Source organism: Rhinichthys klamathensis, unplaced genomic scaffold (genome assembly GCF_029890125.1).
Source record: "Rhinichthys klamathensis goyatoka isolate OS25496 unplaced genomic scaffold, OSU_Roscu_1.1 h1tg000362l_1, whole genome shotgun sequence".
In the NCBI taxonomy this organism is placed as follows: Eukaryota; Metazoa; Chordata; class Actinopteri; order Cypriniformes; family Leuciscidae; genus Rhinichthys; species Rhinichthys klamathensis.
In genome coordinates, this window is record NW_026606871.1 from 55,681 (window position 1) to 76,015 (window position 20,335).

At 38.3% G+C, this 20,335-nt stretch overlaps 1 protein-coding gene across 4 annotated transcripts in view; it reads left to right on the forward strand.

Annotated features, from left to right (window-relative positions):
- Nucleotides 1-20,335, forward strand: part of csnk1g1 (casein kinase 1, gamma 1) — a 56,793-nt gene continuing 36,458 nt past the window's right edge. For all 4 annotated transcript variants that reach the window (XM_056233188.1, XM_056233189.1, XM_056233190.1 and 1 more), the window contains exons 1-4: nucleotides 1-189; nucleotides 6,880-7,193; nucleotides 8,513-8,553; nucleotides 12,126-12,195. In XM_056233188.1, the coding sequence (XP_056089163.1) occupies nucleotides 7,016-7,193; nucleotides 8,513-8,553; nucleotides 12,126-12,195 (289 nt within the window). In that variant the 5' untranslated portion in view covers nucleotides 1-189; nucleotides 6,880-7,015. The remainder of the gene's footprint in view (nucleotides 190-6,879; nucleotides 7,194-8,512; nucleotides 8,554-12,125; nucleotides 12,196-20,335) is intronic.

The following is a 20,335-nucleotide window of genomic DNA, read 5'->3' on the forward strand; positions in this document are numbered from 1 at the left end:
GAGAGCGGAAGTCATTGACGACAGCAGCGAAAGGTTCACGTTACTTGAGGAACACTAAAGAAAGGAGGAAAAGCGGGTAGCGGGATATCAACACTGAATTTATTCAGAAAAGGCGTCATATAATCTACATACGCTGGTATCTCACTATTCATCTCCCCTCTGAAGCCTCTGGCGAAGTTCATCGTGGAAGTGAGTGAAAGAAATAATAAGGCTGCTATAGCTAACGAGCTAAAGGTGTTTGTCAGGCTGTTAGCTCCATTAGTTCATATTGGTTTGCTAATCCCGTTTATAATTAACGGTAATCTTGATTGATCGATGGAGGCTGCGATCTGTATTCAGTGTTTGAACAATAACTGCGCATCACGACTCGCCCTGTGGCTCATATTAGCGACTGAAATGAATAACTCCATCTCTCTGGTCGCTATTTGGATGTTATGTGGATCGATATCTGACCAGCTTGATTGATTATCAAGAAATCAGTTAAATATATTGGTGCTATAGACAGGCTGGCAGGTGATTTGTGTAATATCGTGTTCCTCATTCCTGTTAAAGGGCTGAACATTGAACACTGAGGTTTCTGGCCCGCAGCAGGAGGAAAAGCTCATTCAATGTCGTAAGACGGGTTTATTTATTTATTTACTTTCTATTTTGGTTTACGTTTATTTTATTACAATAACGTTACATATACGGAGACAGGCGTTTAATAAGTTTTCGTTTATTATTATTACTATTTTTTTTTTAGTAGGCTTTTGTCTTCACTGAGGGACCATTATAGAGAATCCATTACACACACACACACACACACACACACACATCAGAGGTCTGAGACTCTGGGGAAAGATGCGAACTTAAAGGGCTAGTTCACCCCCCAAAAAATGTATACAATTCTATCAGTATTAGTTTTTCTGTAGAGCTTAACGCCAGAATTACAGCCTTAGTTCCTATTCACTTTTATTGCATCTTTTTATTTAATAGTTTAGTGGCTGCCAACTCCTAACATAACACATCTTTGTGTTTTTCACGGTAGAAATGAAGTCATACATGTTTTGATCAACATAATGCTAACATGGAGTAAATTGTCAGAAGTTAGTTTTTTGGGTGAGCTCTTTCTTGTTTAATCTCGCTTGAATGTCAATGGCCATGTTACCACTCATTGCATTCATTGGACATTTATTTGAGGCCTTGTTTAGGAATGTTAATTGTATTTGTTAATACAATTCAGATTCTTCAATCAGTATTATCAGATTATGATTCTTCTTTTCCCTAAATATGTATATTTAGTTTGTAAAAGATGGCGCTTGTAGCTTGACTACAGTCATTAATTGTATGCAGATTTCTAATATTTAGGGAAACAAACAAATTTTACGGCTAACTTTAATGTTTATGAGAATAGGGAATTTCACACCACGGCTATAATGATAACGGCACAGAAGAACAATATCGTTAGAATCACTTTCAGAACTATTTTTCTTCTGTCTTATGAATGATCAAATCATTGACAGAATCAGAATCCAGGCTCAATGTTCACACAAAATACGGTAACTATAATGATAACTATATTACCGATCACCAAAATAAATAATAGGCCAACTATTCTTAACAGCAATGTATTTGAGTGTCATGAATTGACAATTGTTTATTTATTGGCAAGCAACATGTGTAACATATAGAGGTGATTAGGAACAGTTTATAGATTATTAACAAATATAGCATTCCTGTGAAAAAAACAAGTCATCAACAAAGTAATCAAATGTAAAACCACTGCACTGTAAATTAAATGTAGATGAATCCTGCTAAATCTACTAAAGAGCAGTGAGTGATTTCTCTTTATCTTTTGTTGTTTGATTAACATTAACGACACAGATGGCAGCAGGAATATTAGGCTGCTGTCACTTTAAGAGCGAATGCACGGATCCAATATACTGATACACATACAACAGTGTTTAAGTGAATACTTACCAAGCAGGGCATTTTGGAATATTTCTGTGTGTTTTTAACCGTTTAGGTTAAACCGCAAACTCTATAAACGCTCAAAGTTCACTTTGCTTGTTCGTGTTTCACTCCGTCTCAGGGCATGCACACAGAAAGCCGCTTGGAGAACAGTATTTTAATGCATAATGCACTTTTAATAACTATTTTTAATAACAATAAACTGCATTTTACACAATCTGTCAATTGGAGCACCCTTAGTGGACTTCTAGAATGATTATTAAAATGTTATATTTATCATTATATCGTTAGTTATCGTGAACTGGCCTTAAAGGTTGTATCAGCGATTTCAGGCCCAAACAAACATGATCACATTCATCTAATCTTTCATTTAATCTTTTAATCTTGCCCGCTCCATAAGCAGGCCGTCAAAAAAACGCGTCTCTGTAGGCAGTCTAGGCTCTGAGATCTGCACACAAAAACAATTGGGTTCACCAACCACTCAAAACCAAAATAAACCAATCCAACCAATCACCGACATGGGTTCGTTGATAGACGCTGGCTTCTTCTTCTGCTCCGCCTTCGCGTGCAGCCGTGCACAAGAGCAAAACCTCACAACACCCGCCCCCTGTTGGTGATTGGTTGGATTGGTTTATTTTGGTTTTGAGTGGTTGGTGAACCCAATTGTTTTTTTGTGCAGATCTCAGAGGCTGCCTACAGAGACGCAGTTTTAAGACGGTGATGAGTGCCGCGTTTTACGCAAAGGTGATCATTTTTCAACTCTCGGCGACCAGTAAAAAACGCCGGGCGCTTCAGCGTGAAAAAAACGTCCAGCGCCTCGTTACGCTCATGGCGTTTAAAAAACGCAGTGCTCCCATTAAAGGTGCAGTGTGTGATTTTTAGCGACATCTAGCGGTTCGGTTGCGAGTTTGCACTAAGAGCTCCGCCCACTGCTCACCCCTTCCTTTGGAAGAAGCTACGGTGGCTCAAACGGGACATACATCGTCGTCTGAGACAGCAGAGAATAGCCAGAGTAAACCAAGTTTCTGTACCACAGTCCATTATAAACCACATCATGGATAAAGTTTACAAAGCCATAGTCAGGTGAGGATCAAGGGTCTTAATATATAATAATAGTAATCAGCTGATTGTCTCACGAACGTAACCAGCACATTTCTCCCCACATAGCAAACCCATAATACAGCGAGGGAGAAGAACCACATGAAACTATGCAACTATATATGTTTTCTAACAGGGAAGTAAAAGTTTAGCTGGCTAATATGAGCTGTTACTGTGGCTGAGCTGGTTAAAGCGTAAAGCCTTGTTTAAACTCGACGCGTCCGCATGAGCGCAATGGTGCGCGCGGCAAAAATGACGTGATTGTAACAGCGCGCGCGCCTCCGCATCCCCTAGACACACTTACTACACACACAATAGGCTTTTTTCTCTGATTTTGGAAACTCGATCGACTTAAAATGCTTCCAAGATCGACGGGTTGGTGATTCCTGTAGCACTAACTGTTTTACGGTCAATGACTAGAGTACTAATCAGCTGTCTCACGAACGTAACCAGCACATTTATCCCCACATAGCAAAGCCATAACACAGCGAGGGAGAAGAACTAAGTTACATGAAACAATCCAACTACATATTTTACACCACTGACAAGGGAAAAGTCACTACTCACGGTGTTTATGGCTAGCTTCTAGGTTTCTGCGGCTTCTCTTTCAAGGTAGTGACGAAGCGCGCTCTGTTTGTTCGCGTTCGGCTACTGTAGAAACATGACGTCACGATATGTCGACCTTCATAGAAGGGGGTTCCCGCGGTTATGTAGATATAAATGCCTCATTCTAAGGTAATAAAAACATTACAGTTTATTAAGTAAGTTCTTTATACACCACTGAACACAGTTATGGATGTCATATTGCATTTCTGTTAATAGATACTAGGGCTGTAACGATACACCAAACCCACGATTCGATTCGTATCACGATTTTTGACCCACGATTCGATTCGTATCGCGATTCTATCACGGGGGCGGGGCTTGAGGGGGCGGGGCTTGTGGTGAAAAAAAGAGATTTTGAGAGAAGAAGAAAAAATACCGGTATTTTTATTAAATAACATTAGGAAAAACCTGTATAATCTAAACACCAAATAACAATAATACCTATGCAAATTATTAAACTATACTAGGCAGTGTAGGCTGCTGCTTTTGGGTTGTGTTCTGTACTCCAACTAAATTGATTTCGGGATGGTGCCGTAGGATATGCATCTGCATGTTGGACGTGTTGCCGGTCAATTGAGGATTAATTTAATGCACTTTCTGAGAATTTATATTTCAAGTTTTGGCTGCAAATTTCACGTCCATGAAATTGCCAAATTTTAAATAATTTATCCTCAACTAGTTTTGTGGTGTAGGTCTACGTATTTTATAATGTTAACTTCAAATAATACTAATAGTAATTTAAAGATGTGGTAGGAAGGATAACTCTGGGAGTTGGAAGGGGTGTGATCGCGATTCTGCCTTCTCACATCGCGATACAGGATCGTGGACCTGAGTATCGCGATTTCGATTTTATATCGCGTATCGTTACAGCCCTAATAGATACTCAAATTTTTTACACATTGCACCTTTAAAAACAATTGAAAACATACGCCATGTGCGTGAAAAAACGCTTTGGTGGACACACGGCCTTATGTTTGGGCCTGAAATCGCTGATACAACCTTTAAAGAATTTGAAGTATCAAACGGTAATAAACAAGTTTACCGCTAATAAACGTATTGTTTTTTTATTCGCGTTTTCTTTTTTCTCATTATACTATTGTTCTTAGTGTGAACGGGCCTTAAATCAATCTATGTGTGAATAGGTTTCTGTATTGTCTGCTTTCTGTATTTGCTGATTCTGTCTCAACCACTGGTTTTGAATTTCAATATTGAAGATTTTACCCATAAAGCACAGAGTCGTACTCAGGGGTTCAGGGAAGCATTTCCTCACCGCTTGTGTCACAATAGGAATCCCTCCCTGATGCCCGGCTTCCTCCTGAGCTAATCTCTTTTCAAAAGGTTAATGATTTGAGATGAGTCTTCTAATGGATACAGCATATTGCATTAGTGCTGCATCACCGATAATCACCAATAATGATGCTGTGCTTGGGCATTAGAAATACGTCAACGTATGCATGCACACTTATGGGCTTATCTTTTGTTGAAACTCAACCACTATTGTCCATTGTTTATCTCATGGCTATGATGCAGACATGAGTAACAATAGATCTGTATGTGAATGTGATATAGGTCAGTTACAAAAGCTTCACTCTGTTTGTTTAGGCCTTTACCTTTGCTTTATTCATAAAAATATGTTTTGTTTTGTTTACTTTGAGGCTTCTTGGTAGGTCTAGTCCTGTTTTGCTGGGTTTTATGTAGCCAGGTCTGCCTTTGATTGTCTGATTGTTTGTATGAACAATAATTCTGTGTCAGACTTTAGTTTCTCAGATGTTTTTAGGTTTGTAAGTGACCCATATCTGTCATCCGTGAACAGACCTGCATGCCCACATTTATAAAAACAACATCATCATGTGCTCTGCATGCGTGCATAACAAAAAGCACTGCATTTTTGCTGGAAAGTCCCTCATGTATGTTTAGCCCAAAACCCCAAAGTAAAATTTGGTAGTTGAATGAATAAACTTTTTACGGTGTCGTGTTCTCGGGTGGAAAATTAAACCAGTCATAGGAAAGATCTTGAGCAACAAGCCGACTCTATATATTTGATTTTAGATATTGCCACAGTAGCATCCTTTTTATTTTGTTTGTCACACTTCTGACAAGTTTACTTGTCGTAGCTCATCCAAAATGCATAATCGAATAAGGAATTAGGGCTGTCTCTAATGATTATTTTTGTAATCGAGTTATCGGTCGATTGAGTCAATCGGATTTTTTTTTTGTGCTAATAAAATTAGACCTAAATGAACAATAGCCTTTAAAATGGCTTAAAATACGTATAACAACAACGAGGCAATAAGAATTGGTTCAAATAAAGTATCAAAAGCTAGCTAGTAGCCTATGTTTTTTTTTAACAACACTAATATAAACAATCAACTTGTGTACATTATGTATTATAAAAAAAAAATCAATTTTTTTTGTTTCATAATAACAGAATTTTAAAGTTGAGACTTTGCTTCATATTAAAAGTAGCAAAACTTTTTGTGATTATTGGATAGCAGGTGTGCTACAGATGTTTAGTGAAAACAGCACGACTAAGAGATTTTAGATTTAAGAAATCATATTACCGATTGAAATCGAGTAGGCTAATTAATATTGTCAATCCAGAGCTGGTGTCCACTGTCCACACAGCCGACATGTTGTGAGCACGAAATAGACACTGAACGCGGTCAAAACGTGCCATCGGAGAAGCGCTGATTAAACGTCACTGATTTCAGCCCTCCAAACCCGAAAATAGCTGTTTCGGCCAAACATTTTTCCTAATAATAGTTATTTACAAATATTGCAATTATAATGGGCACAATATATGTCAGCTTTCAAGGGCAGTAAATGCAACAAAACAGGCACTTTTCTATTCTAAGAAAAGTTAAAATTTTGCCACGAATGCATGATTAGAATGAAAATTGGCTGATATTTATCTACAGCTGACCAACCAATTATTCCACCCCTTGATGAAAGGAAACTCAAGTCTGTTATACCAGAATACCCCCTGGTAAAATATAATTTATTTAGCTGTGGCGCTATAGCAGTGCAGGAAACATTGAACTAAATAAGTACATTTTTGTCGAATTTTGGCAATCAGAGTGAAATATTTCAGCTTTTGTGTACTTGTTCTCATAAGAATACAGTGGTCATTTCATGATGTTGAACATGATTTAGTAAAATAATTACACATTTGAATTGTTTCAGAGGTGTAATGGTGTTCAAGCGATTGAATGTTTCCCCCCTCAGTGTGCTGGCAGCAGTGAACGGTTCAGCGGCAGCGGTGCCAACAGCCGTCGTCCCATGAGTTTTCTTTTGGCCTGAGCTGTCTGCTTTGGGCTCCGGCCTGGTTCGTCTGGATCTCTGTGCCTCCGGCGCCGCAGTCATGGATCACCCCAGAGAGAAGGAGGGTGAGAGGCCGGTGAGGAGCAGTAAAGTGGCCCAGGGGCGCAGCGGGCACTCGCGGCCCTCCAGCTCCGCATCCTCGGGGGTCCTCATGGTGGGACCAAACTTCAGAGTTGGCAAGAAGATCGGCTGTGGCAACTTTGGAGAGCTGAAGCTCGGTAAGGAAAGCCATTAGTGTCTTAAAGGGATAGTTCACCCAAAAATGAACATTAGCCCATGATTTACTCACCCTGAAGCCATCCTAGATGTAAATGACATTCTTCTTTCAGACGAATACAATCGGAGATGTATATAAAAAAAAATGTCCTGGATCTTCCTAGCTTTATAATGGGAGTCAATCAAAGTGCATCTATCCATGATAAAAGTGCGAAAAAAAAAAAAACCATTGACTCCCATTATAAAGCTTTGAAGAGCCAGGACATTTTTTTTATTTTTATAAATATCTCCGATTGTATTCGTTTATATGTGAACATAATTGTGAATGAGGCACACGATTGGCTGTTGTTTGCTAAGTATCTAGTCGTAGCATGCTAACGGCGCATCATTTCTAGTACAAACCTTAGTATATCACATCGAATGAATTATCTAAATACTCTCCTCAAATAAATTGTGTCTGAAAGGAAAACTCCTACAAATGCATATTATGCAACAAGGTCGTCCGCAAAAAATAACCCTCTCCATGGTTTTTCAGTGCTAATTTTTCACTGTGTGTCTAAAAAGCTGTTAATAAATCTGTCCCATCATATATATATATACTGCCTACTGGTTGACCAGTCAGTTTTAGAGGGCCAATGGCATTGGCTATTATGTAAGGCAAAAGAATTGCTGACAATTTGTAAACCCTTCAAAGAAAGCACTTGGAATGCTACTTGCTAGAAGGACCTTGTGAAGTAATCCCAGAAGGTGCTCTTTAGTTGGGTTTCAAACATATACTTTTAGAAAAAAAACTACTTTCAGTCCAAGAAGCTACAAAGCCTTTATTCACATGTCGACACACACTCCGAGGAAGGCTGAAGGCCGAAATGCATCAGTGTGCGGAGTTTCTATTGTAATAGCCGTGATGTAAATAAAGTATTTTTAGCTTTTTTGGACTGGAAGAAGTGCCTTGGATTTCTAAAAGAATTTGGGAACCCGCTTTAAATTCTCTTATATAATTTATGACAAAATTGGTCGATTTTGGAACTGACACAAAACAGAACTACTACTTTTGTTGGTCGACAAATAATCTCATAATTGTACATCTAGCTGTTGCTGTTGTCCTAATGGGACCCGAGTTCAAAACCGACCTGGGTCATGTCCCATACCAGCCCTACCCCTCTCTCTATACCTTCACTTTCCTGTCAAAATCTCCATTAGATTTTACATCTAATAAAGGCAGAATTCCAATGATTAAAATATTATTATTGGCCGAAAAGTCCAAACTGTTGCATCCATGTGTTCAGTTTCAGTTGGTCACTCTTTGTTTTTGTTTTTGTAGGAAAGAATCTCTATACCAATGAGTACGTTGCAATAAAGTTGGTAAGTACATTTATATTTATTATTTTATACCAATCGATTATATCAGGTGATGCAGACATGGAATAAAAAGCTTGGATTGTTATGAAGTCGTGGAAGTCACGTTATAAGCAAGAAAACATAATGTATTTTAGACAGACATTTTAGGAACCTGAAACTAAAAAAATATATGAAGTGACAACTTGATTGTGTTCCTCAGACGTACGGGAATAAAAGTGTTTTGCTGGTTGAAGTGTTTGTTGTATATTGTGAATAGGGCTGGGTTTTAGTGATTCGGATTCTGCTTATCGATTCCTATTCTTATTGATTCCCAGTTTTGATTCAAATAAGTAAAAAAAAAAACATTTAGATTCAACCAAATTTATTCTGTCTTTTTGCCAAAAATTTGGTTGCAGCTAAACACCATGTACTATTTATTTACTGTATTACTAGGGGTGCGCCGTTTGATCGTCTACTAGGGGTGGAACGGTACACAGAAGTCACGGTTCGGTACGATTTTGGTGCAGTTGAGGGAAAAGCAAAACAAAAATGCGGAAGGCATTGTATTTTTTAAATACGTTTTATTAATAAAGGCATAGAACCAGTTTATTTGTAGTGCACTGACAATAGTTTTATATAATTAGTTTATTAATTAAATTAATAAAAAAACAAAAAGACCGATATGTGCGATATGTTTGGTAATTGTACCTGAATTAATTTAAAATTAATTTGTTATATTTCAGATCAATATAGGCTATTTGTTTTCCTTAATTTTAATTAACATTATTAATTAACAATGTAACATTATTCTCATCTGAATTATAAATAATTGATTTCTGTATAAAATAATACTACCATTAAAAACACATTCGATTTTCTTTTTTAATCAATGTAGAATGTGTAAGATTAGCGCTCCGAGGACAAGAAATGAAAACCAATGCAATATGATGAATGTCCAAAAGACGGGACCCACAGACTGTTTTGAAATGGAGTTGGATAAATATGTTTTGCTTTTAAAACAGTGTGTGTGTGTGAGAGTGATTTTGGTTGGGTGACAGTCGTAGGTTACAGTTTGACAAGAGTTTACAGTGTGACAAAAGCACAATGTTGTGTTTTATTGCGAGTGTACACAAATATAAGTAAACACTTTGCAGGTTTAATGATCTGTATGAACAAAATGACGGAGTATGTTTTTTTATGTTTCCACTGTTCGATCGCGCCCGCGCCCCTCTCTCTCTCTCACACACACACACACACACACACACACACACACACACACACACACACACACACACACACACACACACACACACACACACACACTCCAGCATTGCAATCTTGACATCACAGCCTGTTCATTATATGCGGTCACACCAAACGTGAATAGGCCGTCAAATTCGCGTCTATGGCGTCTAGTTCGACGCTAGTCCAAAGCGAATAGGACGCGCGTATAAAGCCAACGTTTGAAGTGAACGCGCGTTCAGAGATAAGCCGATGGTACAGATTATGTGTCCCTAAAGAACCCGCGTATCTAACAGTAGTTCTGCATTACATTAATTAATTTGCACGCGAGTTTTATTTATTTTTATACCGTGTATTCTCCGTGTAAATTCGTGCACCGAACCGTGACGCCCGTACCGCTTCGGTTCAATACGAATACATGAACCGTTCCACCCCTATCGTCTACTAATCGCTATCACCCGATAATCGCTTTAGGAAGTTTAATCGGTGGTCTCTTTAAAGGCCGATCTCATGCTTACGACACATAAAGACACGCGCCGTCCGTGAGACATGCAGCGGCACCGTCTCAATCTCTTTCCATCGCTGTTCATATTTCTTTATTAAATAACTTGCAAAGTAATTTCCCAAACGGAGTGAGTGAATCACTGTGCGCTCTCTCTTTCCCTCCCAAAATGTGCAAATGGCTTCACATCGCATCTGCACTATAAGTGAGCTGCACAGTTGACACAGGAATTGTCAATTGCACAATCGAGGCAGTGTCGCATCGTCACTAAAGTTTATAATTTGCATTATTATATTATAAGTCTTTCCAGTGTTTAAACCACTCAGCACGTAAGCAATCTCCTGGAGATGGAGCGCTCATGCGCACTCAAAGCGCACACACTTAAGCCTGTTGAAAATAATAATCTAATATATTTCAATATTTTTATTATAACATATATTGTACTACAATATAATATTATGATTATATATATATATATATATATATTTTTTTTTTTACAATTAAAGGTGCTCTATGTAACTTTTAGAGGCCTCTAGTGGTGATGTTTCAGATTGCAACCAAATTTTACAAGAGCGCTCGTGCTCGAACTCATAGATAAAACCGTCTATTACGCAAATATCTCGGCGAATACTTGACGGATTCGGCGAGCACCGAGCTCGTTGGGACCATCTAGTCAAGCTGAAAAGAACCATATAAGTTCCATAGTTTTTGGTGGTGTTTTCGCGGAGATATTAGCAGAAAACCATCGGGCGCGCTGCAAAATTGCGGACGCCGGTGACGTCACGATCTCAGAAGAAAATCGCTCGTATCTCTGGAACGCAAAGACCCAGAGAGCTCAAATTCGGGGGAGGAGGTCCCAGGGGAACCCTTGCCCGAACGCTAGAGTGGCGGGCCTCGGGGATGCCCCCTACCGGATCGCCGTTCGCTGGGACCCCCGATTTCGAACGGCTATAACTCGGAGAGCCGGGCGAGTTGGACCTCGGGGGTGGGCTCGTTCGAAAGGCCCCTTCCAGCACTACGAACGATTAGAGTCTTGGGAATATTGATCAAAGATTGACTGAGATATAAGCCGAAAAACGTGCGTCTTTAACCGGACGTAACTCCCTGACCGTCTACAATAGACTGTATATAAGGAGCGAGGCTCGGGAGCGCGCATGCACGTCACATCCGTTGGATTTCGCGGTAAATCCGACCCGGAGACTTCACATAGAAATAGGAATACTGGCCTTCAGAGGTAATGGCAAAACTCGACAAGTGGATCATTTTAATGGGTGATTACAACCCCTTCACACACAGGCAATAAAAAAAGGATTCATTTTAGTAGAAAAGTTACATAGAGCACCTTTAATTATAAATATCTAAAATCTAGATTAATCCTTTCTTATTAAAGTTACAAAAGTTAATCAGTCAAGATCAGTAAGCGACTTTCTCTAACATTAATGACACAGACGGCGGTGGGAATATTAGGCTGCTGTCACTTTAAGGCACATGCATTTTCTTTCTCAACTGTTTACGTTCACTTAAGACATAAACAACTGTGTTTACAGGGATATTTTGGGATAATTTTGTGTGTATTTGTCCGTTCAAGTGCAAGAAGACATTAAAGAGCTCAATTCAGTATTCGCACGCTATATGAGAGGCGGCTTTCTGAGCTCGAGCTAAAAAGCGAATAAAATGCTCACGCCGAATCAAAATGTTAATTTTATAACAAGTATCCGATTCCTGACCTCAAATATCAGATTCCAGAGTCGCAATCAATTTCTGAATCCCAACCCTAATTTTGAATGAACTTCAATGTAAACAAATAAAAGGTTTTTAATTGAAATTTTTTTTTTGTCTGACACTCCTAAAGGAACCTGTGAAATCGAGGGCCCCACAGCTTCATTTGGAGTACCGGTTCTACAAAACATTAGGCAGTTCTGGTAAGATTATAATCATCACCAGCACTGCTGTACCCTGTGTTTCTCTCTTTTATTTCCCTGGATAATATTCATTTCATGCATTTTCATCTGCTGTTTTATATATATTTTTACCTTCAGTCAGTGTGTTTGCTCATTGTATCTCATCTACATTTATCCTTAATCTTCATATGCAGGTGCATGACTTTGTTTGTACTGCACTCAGGCTTTGTGACCGGGATTTACTGTTATTTTTCTTGCTTTGAAGCCAGCATTTCCCGAGCAGGCTTTCTGAGGATGTTTCCTTTGTATTGGATTGAGGATTTTTCCCCTCTGGAGTATCTGACATGTTGAGTCATAGCTTCAGTTTTGATCTTACAGAACGGTTAGTTTTGAGAACAGCAATGATCAGATTATGTTAAAATATATTTAGTGCTTTTAACAAAGACATTCTTCAGCGGTTTTCCCTTGTATATTTGTCTCAGTGAAGTGCCGCCTCTTTCTAAAATGTCAAACCCATTGTGATTTTGTTCCCTATAATTGTCATGGCTTTTGTAAGCTATTTGACCTCATTGTTTTGCTGCTGCTTTTTCCCCCCCAACTTTTTTCAAGTAGGTGTGAGTGCGAGGCGCAAATGGATAAGATATGCTGACTAATCTTTGGGGGATTCAACATTAGTTGAGTTTCCATCCATGTCTCTTTTATATGTAAATTTATTGCATGAAAAAATGCTGGATAGAACAGAGGCCAATACATTTTCTAAAACACACACAAAATCTTTATTAATGTTAGTTGATAAAAATACAGTCGTTCATTCATGTTAGTTCTCAGTGCATTGTGCACTAAACATAAACATGTATTAGTAAATGTTGAAATTAAAATGAACTAAGATTAATAAATGCTTTAGAAGTATCGTTCATTCTTAGTGCATGTTAACTAAATTAAGTCGCATTTACATTGCGTGGTTCAAGTGACCCAATTCCGAATTTATTTTTTCTTTCATGTGGCACAGATCAGATATGACCCATGAACATGTAAGCAGGAAAAAAGCACATGATTCCGATATTCTCTCATTGGTTTCAGACCAATCGGATATTCCCATCAATGCGAACAGTACCGTACGTCATTGAAAAAGTGACCGTGGCGAATGTATTGTATTCTTGACCTCTAATTTTGATGTTTTCATGCTGTTAATCTCACTCTCTGGTAGCTTTTTTATCAAGACACCATATTGAGGCAAGACTAGTGGTAAAACATTCGCGGCTGCTGGGCTTGATCACTTCACATTGCACTTTGATTCGGGAAGTGGCGGCTCGAGCATCACACGGTGTTGCCCTGGTGACAATGCAAATGATATGTTCTGTGTCTGGATGATGACAGTGGCCTTAGACTCTCTTAAAGGTGCATTGCGCAACTTTTCATGTTAAAAATACCCGTTTTTCCTATCCTATACATGCTTAAAGAACTGCCTGATGGGCTGAATGAGCCCTTCTCTGCACACTGAGATTGCCTCTATAATCCTGTACAGTAAAATATATAAGAGGGATTCGGGCTCGAATTTGAGACTGGGCGTGACGTCATGCGCGTTCACGCTCACCAACCTCTCGCAGGTTTGTGTATTCGCCGGCGCCGCCATTCTCCGCATCAGCGAAGACAACTCGTGCGTCAAAGGTAGAAGATGGATTCAAAGAGTCCATTCCAAACCCCAACGCAAACTCCACGTAAAGTAAAGAAAAGAAAAATGTTGTCTAGTGCCACCAAAAGGTCCAAATTGGAGTCAGACAGGCGTCGGAGTAAGACGAGAGTCAACCTCGGGAAGGCATTCAACAAATGGAGAGATCTCCGGTCTGCTCTTGGTCTCAAACGGGATCCTCAGTTGGCTTTTTTTCTTGATAAAACAGTAAGATATAGCCCAGTCTCTAATGTTTGATACGGCCAATTAGGGCTGCTCGATTTGGGGAAAATGTCATATTGCGATTAATGAGGTCAATATTGCGATTGCGATATGCGATTGCGATATAATAAACAAATGGTTTCATGAGTCAACTTGCTTGGTTCTAAAGTAAAATGCACACACAGATTAGTGATCATTCTGTGTATTAATGTGTATTTCTCAACTCAAACTAAAGCAACAACAACTAAATGATTGATAACACCTATAATGATCAATAAACCATTGATGTCTGGATAAAAATGACGACACCCCCCACATTTTAAACGTTAATTATAGCCATCCAACATTACAGTGATTCCATCAATACAATTGAAAGCTATCAACTTTTAAAATATTTATTAGGCTTAAAAAATAATAATAACAGCTTTTAAATTAAGTGAACTTCAAACAATCCTCACATAAACCCATAATAAATGCCATATTTACCTGTGCCCTTCCTCTCTTAACAGGTAGGATGGAGGATTTATATACAGAAATTGAATAAAGTTATCAAACAGTCTGCGCTGCATGAATTATAAATTATATATAGACTAATCCTTATTAAAGCTACAAAACTTCTTTAGTCAAGAGCAGTGAGTAATTTTCTGTTCCCTTTGTTATTTGATTAACTTTACTGACAGAACGCTTTATTCGCTGCTGGCCCTTTAAGAGCAGCCGTCTCACACGCGCCTCATTCTCTCACAAGCACAACTCTTTCGTCCATCATAAGACTGCTCTTATGTTATGAAGATAATCGACAAAACGACATTTTGGCATAATTGTGTGTGTTATTGTTCGTTCAAGCTCGAAAGAGAACTGTATTCTGGCACGCGGTCTGTGCACGCGCATTATACGGGCGCGCGTTTTTCTGTGAGTCACTTCAGGACATTCACAGGCAGCGCGCTCTCTTTTGTCTTCTTGTCGTGCACAATTGTTTTAAGGCATTTGCACGAATAAGAGCGGGATCATGTAACACTAGTCAAAGGATGACAAAAAAGAAGAGATGCTGTGTTCATATAAAATCGCGCCATTTTGCGTTATATAATCGCATAGGTTTGACATCGCGATTACGATTGCGATTCGATTAATCGTGCAGCACTACGGCCAATCTATGTATGTCAACAGATGACGATGCGTAAATTGTGTAATGCTTTAGCGTAAGCGAGATACATGTACAATCAGATTTGGTTGCAGTTTCGCTTGTCGCCAGAGGGGGCGTAGTTCTGTTGCGTTTTGCACCTTTAAGATTCACACACAGTCATTCCTTAGTCAACATCTTCATACTCGATTTATTAGCACGATTTATATATCCTCAGCTGTGTCAGCAAGAAGGTGCCTTGTCATGTGTACCCAGTTTCTTGTGTTTGCATTTAATAGCTAGATCATCTGAAGGGGGAGTTCAGCATTAGCTGCTGCATAGATTTGGGTGTCATCATTTCTCCGGGGTTATGCTAACAAGCACATTTTCTTTTGATATATTCCAGTGCTTTTTGGGCCATGCTGCATATAGTCCTCAAATACTGGTCTCAATATTTTTGAGGAAAGCACTGTACTTTTTTTTGTTTGTTTTTTGGGGGTGAATTAGGGCTGGGCGATAAAACGATAACGATATGTATCGCGATAGACACGTGATCGATATCAATAAAAAATGTGTTCGATAAAACGTTCGATATTTTTTTTCTTCGTCGGAAGAAACCACAGGTTGCGAAGCAAGTTTGGTTGCATTATCAAAGGCACGCGCTCTCTGGTAACCTAGCAACGTAGGGAGTGACACGCTCAGGCAATCATGTAACGTGTCAGTTTTGTTGCGCCATATCGTTGTCTCGTGCTGCTGGGTTCCTCTTCAGTAACCGGCGATTGATAAGCAGAAAATGAGTGCCCTTCATCTGCATGCCATGCAGGCTAGAATTGCGAAACATTATTGGATAATTCGCTCTATTCGCGTTTGATGTGAACACAGCATAATGAACAGGCTGCGATGTCAAGATTTCAATGCTGGAGTGTGTGTGTGTGTGTGTGTGTGTGTGTGTGTGTCCGACTCCGCGCGCGCGCGAGAGAGAGAGAGAGAGAGAGAGAGAGAGAGAGACACGCGGGCGCGATCGAACAGTGGAGACATAAAAACATACTCCGTCATTTTGTTAATACAGGACATCAGTCAGTCTGCAAAGTGTTTACTTATATTTGTGTAGGCCTATACTCGCAATAAAACACAACATTGTGCTTTTGTCACACTGTATTTCTTGTCAAACTGTAACCTACAACTGTCACACACCGTTTTAAAAGCAAAACATATTCATCCAACCCTTTTTAAAACAGTCTGTGTGTTCCATCTTTTGGACATTCATCATATCGCATTGGTTTTCATTTCTTGTCCTCAAAACAGAGCACTAATCTGTTTATTTTTAAGTTACACATTGATTAAAAAAGAAAGTGAAATATGTTGGTAGATTATTTTATACGGAAATCAATTATTTATAATTCTGATGAGAATAAAGTTAGGGTTAATTAAAATTAAGGAAAACAAATATATTGATCTGAAATATAGCAAATTAAATTCATTCAGGTACAATTACCAAACATATCTCATATCTATCTTTTTATTAGTTTAATTAATAAACCAATTATATAAAACTATTATCAGTGCACTATAAATAAACTGGTTCTATGCCTTTATTAATAAAACTTATTTAAAAAATACAAGGCTTAAGACATTTATAAAAATGCCTAATATATTTCTGTTTTGCTTTTTACTCCATTGTACCGAAATCGTACCGAACCGTGATGTCTCAAAAAAGAAATCAAGCAGGGGGCACGTACGATCACAACCCCCCACCACCCACGTCCCGCCGCGCCACTGTCACCTTTTTTACTCTGAGGAGTTTGCAGGTCTGATTGTGAATAGACTTATGTTTACATTCTAATTATTTGAGTTTTCCATGGTTGTGTTGACATTTCTGTCTTGGGATTGTAATCAGAGGAAGGGTAAGTTTAAAATAAAAATGTTTAAATGTAATATATTTTTTCTCCTGGTCCTTATTTTAAATGGGTCATAAAAAAATCAATAATTATCGATATCGACCGATATGAAACACTGATATCGTGATACAGTTTTCAGCCATATCGCCCAGCCCTAGGGTGAATAGAAGATTTAAATAAACAGCATTAGCATCAGAAATATTTCTTGAACAGCATATCAGCATATAAGGAGGATTTCTGAAGTAATATAAACAATTGCAATATGAAAAGAAAATCCCCAGATGACTTGTATAGCTCTATTTGGAAAGAATGAATAATTCTAAAATGATTGGGATGATTTTGTAGGGGAGTGAATCTGCATAGAAAATTACAAGCATAGATCAAGACAATAGAACAAAGATACAAATAAAATAAACAGTAGTATTCAGGTACAGGAATTGAATAATCAAATGTAAAATTGCATTGCATAGTGTTTTTTTAAAGCTACAAAATTAAATTTCTCTTTTTTTATTTTGTTGTTTAATTAACATTGACATAGACAGCAGCAGGAATATTAGGTTGCTGTCACTTTAAGACCGAATGCACAGATCCATGATGATACGCATGCGCTTTCTTGCGATTTGAACCATGGTGCCTGGTCCGTACAGATCAACCATAATCCTATACTTGACGGCACACATCATGATATCGATGTTAAAACAATATATCGTGCAGCCCTATTCTGAAGGATCATGTAACACTGAAGACTGGATGCTTGAAAATTCAGCTGTGCATCACAAGAATAAATTACATTTTAATATACACTACCGTTCAAAAGTTTGGGGTCGGTACGATTTTAAATACTTTTAAAAGAATTCTCTTCTGCTAACCATGGCTGCGCTTATTTGATTAAAAATACAACAAAAATCAGTTATAGTATTAAATATTATTCCAGTGTAAATCAGCTGTTTTCTGTGTGAATATATAGTGAAGTGTAATTTATTCCTGTGATCAAAGCTGAATTTTCAGCATCACCAGTGTCAGTGTCTTCAGTGTCAAATGATCCTTCACAAATCAGTATAATATGAGGATTTGATGCTCAAGAAACATTTATTATTATTATCAATGTTGAAACAGTTGTTGGTCTGTCAGTTGTACAGTTTTTTTTTTTTTTTTTTTTGGATTCTTTGATGAATAGGAAGTTCAAAAGACTTTTGTAACATTATAAATGTCTTTACTGTCACTTTCGAACAAATTAATTATTCCTTGATAAATAAAAGTATTGATTTCTTTCCTCCAAAAAATAAAAATAAAATTCTGACCCCAAACTTTTGAACGGTAGTGTATATTCAAATAGAAAACAGTTATTTTTAAATTGTAATAATATTTCACAATATAACAGTTTTTACTGTATTTTGACTGAATAAATGCAGCCTGGGTGAGCATAAGGGAAAAAAATAAACTTAATTATTCCAAACACTTGACCGGTAGTGGAAAAATGCTAATCACTGATTTGATGATATTCTTATGTTGGCTAGAATTTTGACATTGCATTAGGGCTGTAGCGATACACTAATCTCACGATACGATACGATACACGATATTCAGCTCACGATACGATATATATCACGATATTCAGCCAACGATACGATTCGATATAATTCGATACACTTACATCATTTTCTGAAAGATTTAAAGGGGACAGAGTGATTTTGGTGACATCTTGTGAGTGTTCAATTGGATTGAATTAATTGAACTGAAAACTAAAAACATCAATTACACAATATATGTCTGACTGGACAGAGTCTCTACAGCTTGCAAATGCTGGACAAAATAAACCAAAGATGTGTTGAGAAAATTAGTTCCATTTATTGAAACAGTGCAAACTGTAGCTTACAAGCCTTTGAAAAGTAAATAAAGTGCAGTATTGCTATTAACAATGCAGAGTTAAAAAGTGCAAATAAACTTTTGAGAAAAAAGGTTTTATAAAAAGATAAACCTCAAATATTTCAGCCTTTAAATCATTTTTATAAAAGAATGAGTCAAAAAAGATAAATTACTGACATTTACAATGCACATTAGCTTATCTTTTATTATTAATAGTAAAATTCGGTCCGATTTTCCCGTGGCGTCTGTCGTTGCTAAGCAACCATGCACTGCGCTCTCCACAACGACAAAGAAGTTTTAGTAGCTAATAAGATTTCCACCACCGAAAAACGCTTGCTGTAGCTCTGCTAAGTTACAAGGTTTATTTACGGAGAAGAGAAAAACACCCGTAGTGTTTGGATGCACCCCCATCCTTCATGTTGACCGAGCTTTCAATGTTGTTACGGAAAGGGTGAAGCTGAAGGTTGGTTTTTGTCACATGAACTGCGGTGCGCTTGCAGCGTTCTGAAAAGTTGAGGCGTTTTCATCTCGCTGCGCCTGGGAAAAATGAGCGCGTCGCTTCAATTATGAGCGCGCTTGCCGCGCGCCTACATTTGAAATAACGAACTTGAGTGCACAAAAGACACGATATGTGAACGGCCACTTGACGGGCTAAGTTAAACACGGGGGATTTGAATGGGACTTATGTATCGATACTCGCGCCTTAAAAATCGATACTTTCTTGGGGGAAAAAATATAGATTTATATCGCAGAATCGATAAAATTGCTCAGCCTTACATTGCATAATTACATTTCTTCTAGCAGACTAAAAAGCTTTGCAGTGACATGATTAAATACTGTGGAGACTGCAAATTAGTATCATGGCAAATGCTTCTTACAGTCAACTGAACTGAAAAAAAGCCTAATTTGGCAGCCATTACAACTGATTACATTATTGTCTGTGTAGAGAACTGTATTACAGTGAGCTCCACTATCACCTCCACCATGTCCTAAGCCAATACATGTCCTAAATGATGTTACGTTAGTAGCATAGTAACATATCTGTGTTTTTACTGATCAAGCGGATGTGTTTGTAATGATATGTGTAGTTATGTAGTTCAGGGGCATGTTGGGCCAGAAAAGAGAGGAAAAGGGTGGCAACAGCAGCTGATCAATAATTCAGCACACGGCACAGCTAGCATCTATACGAGCTTCTCAGTAAGCCTATATCTCTGCTGGTTTATGCAGGGATGTGTGTGCAAATATTTTTTGCCGTGTACACATTTTCTTTCTGTGCTGTATCTGGGACAGAAGAATGCAGACCGTGCTTCTCCGTCCGCACATGTCCTCCTGCAGGGTTTGTGTCTCAGTGATGAATCAGCACTTCAGGAAAGGTGGCACTCTGACCAC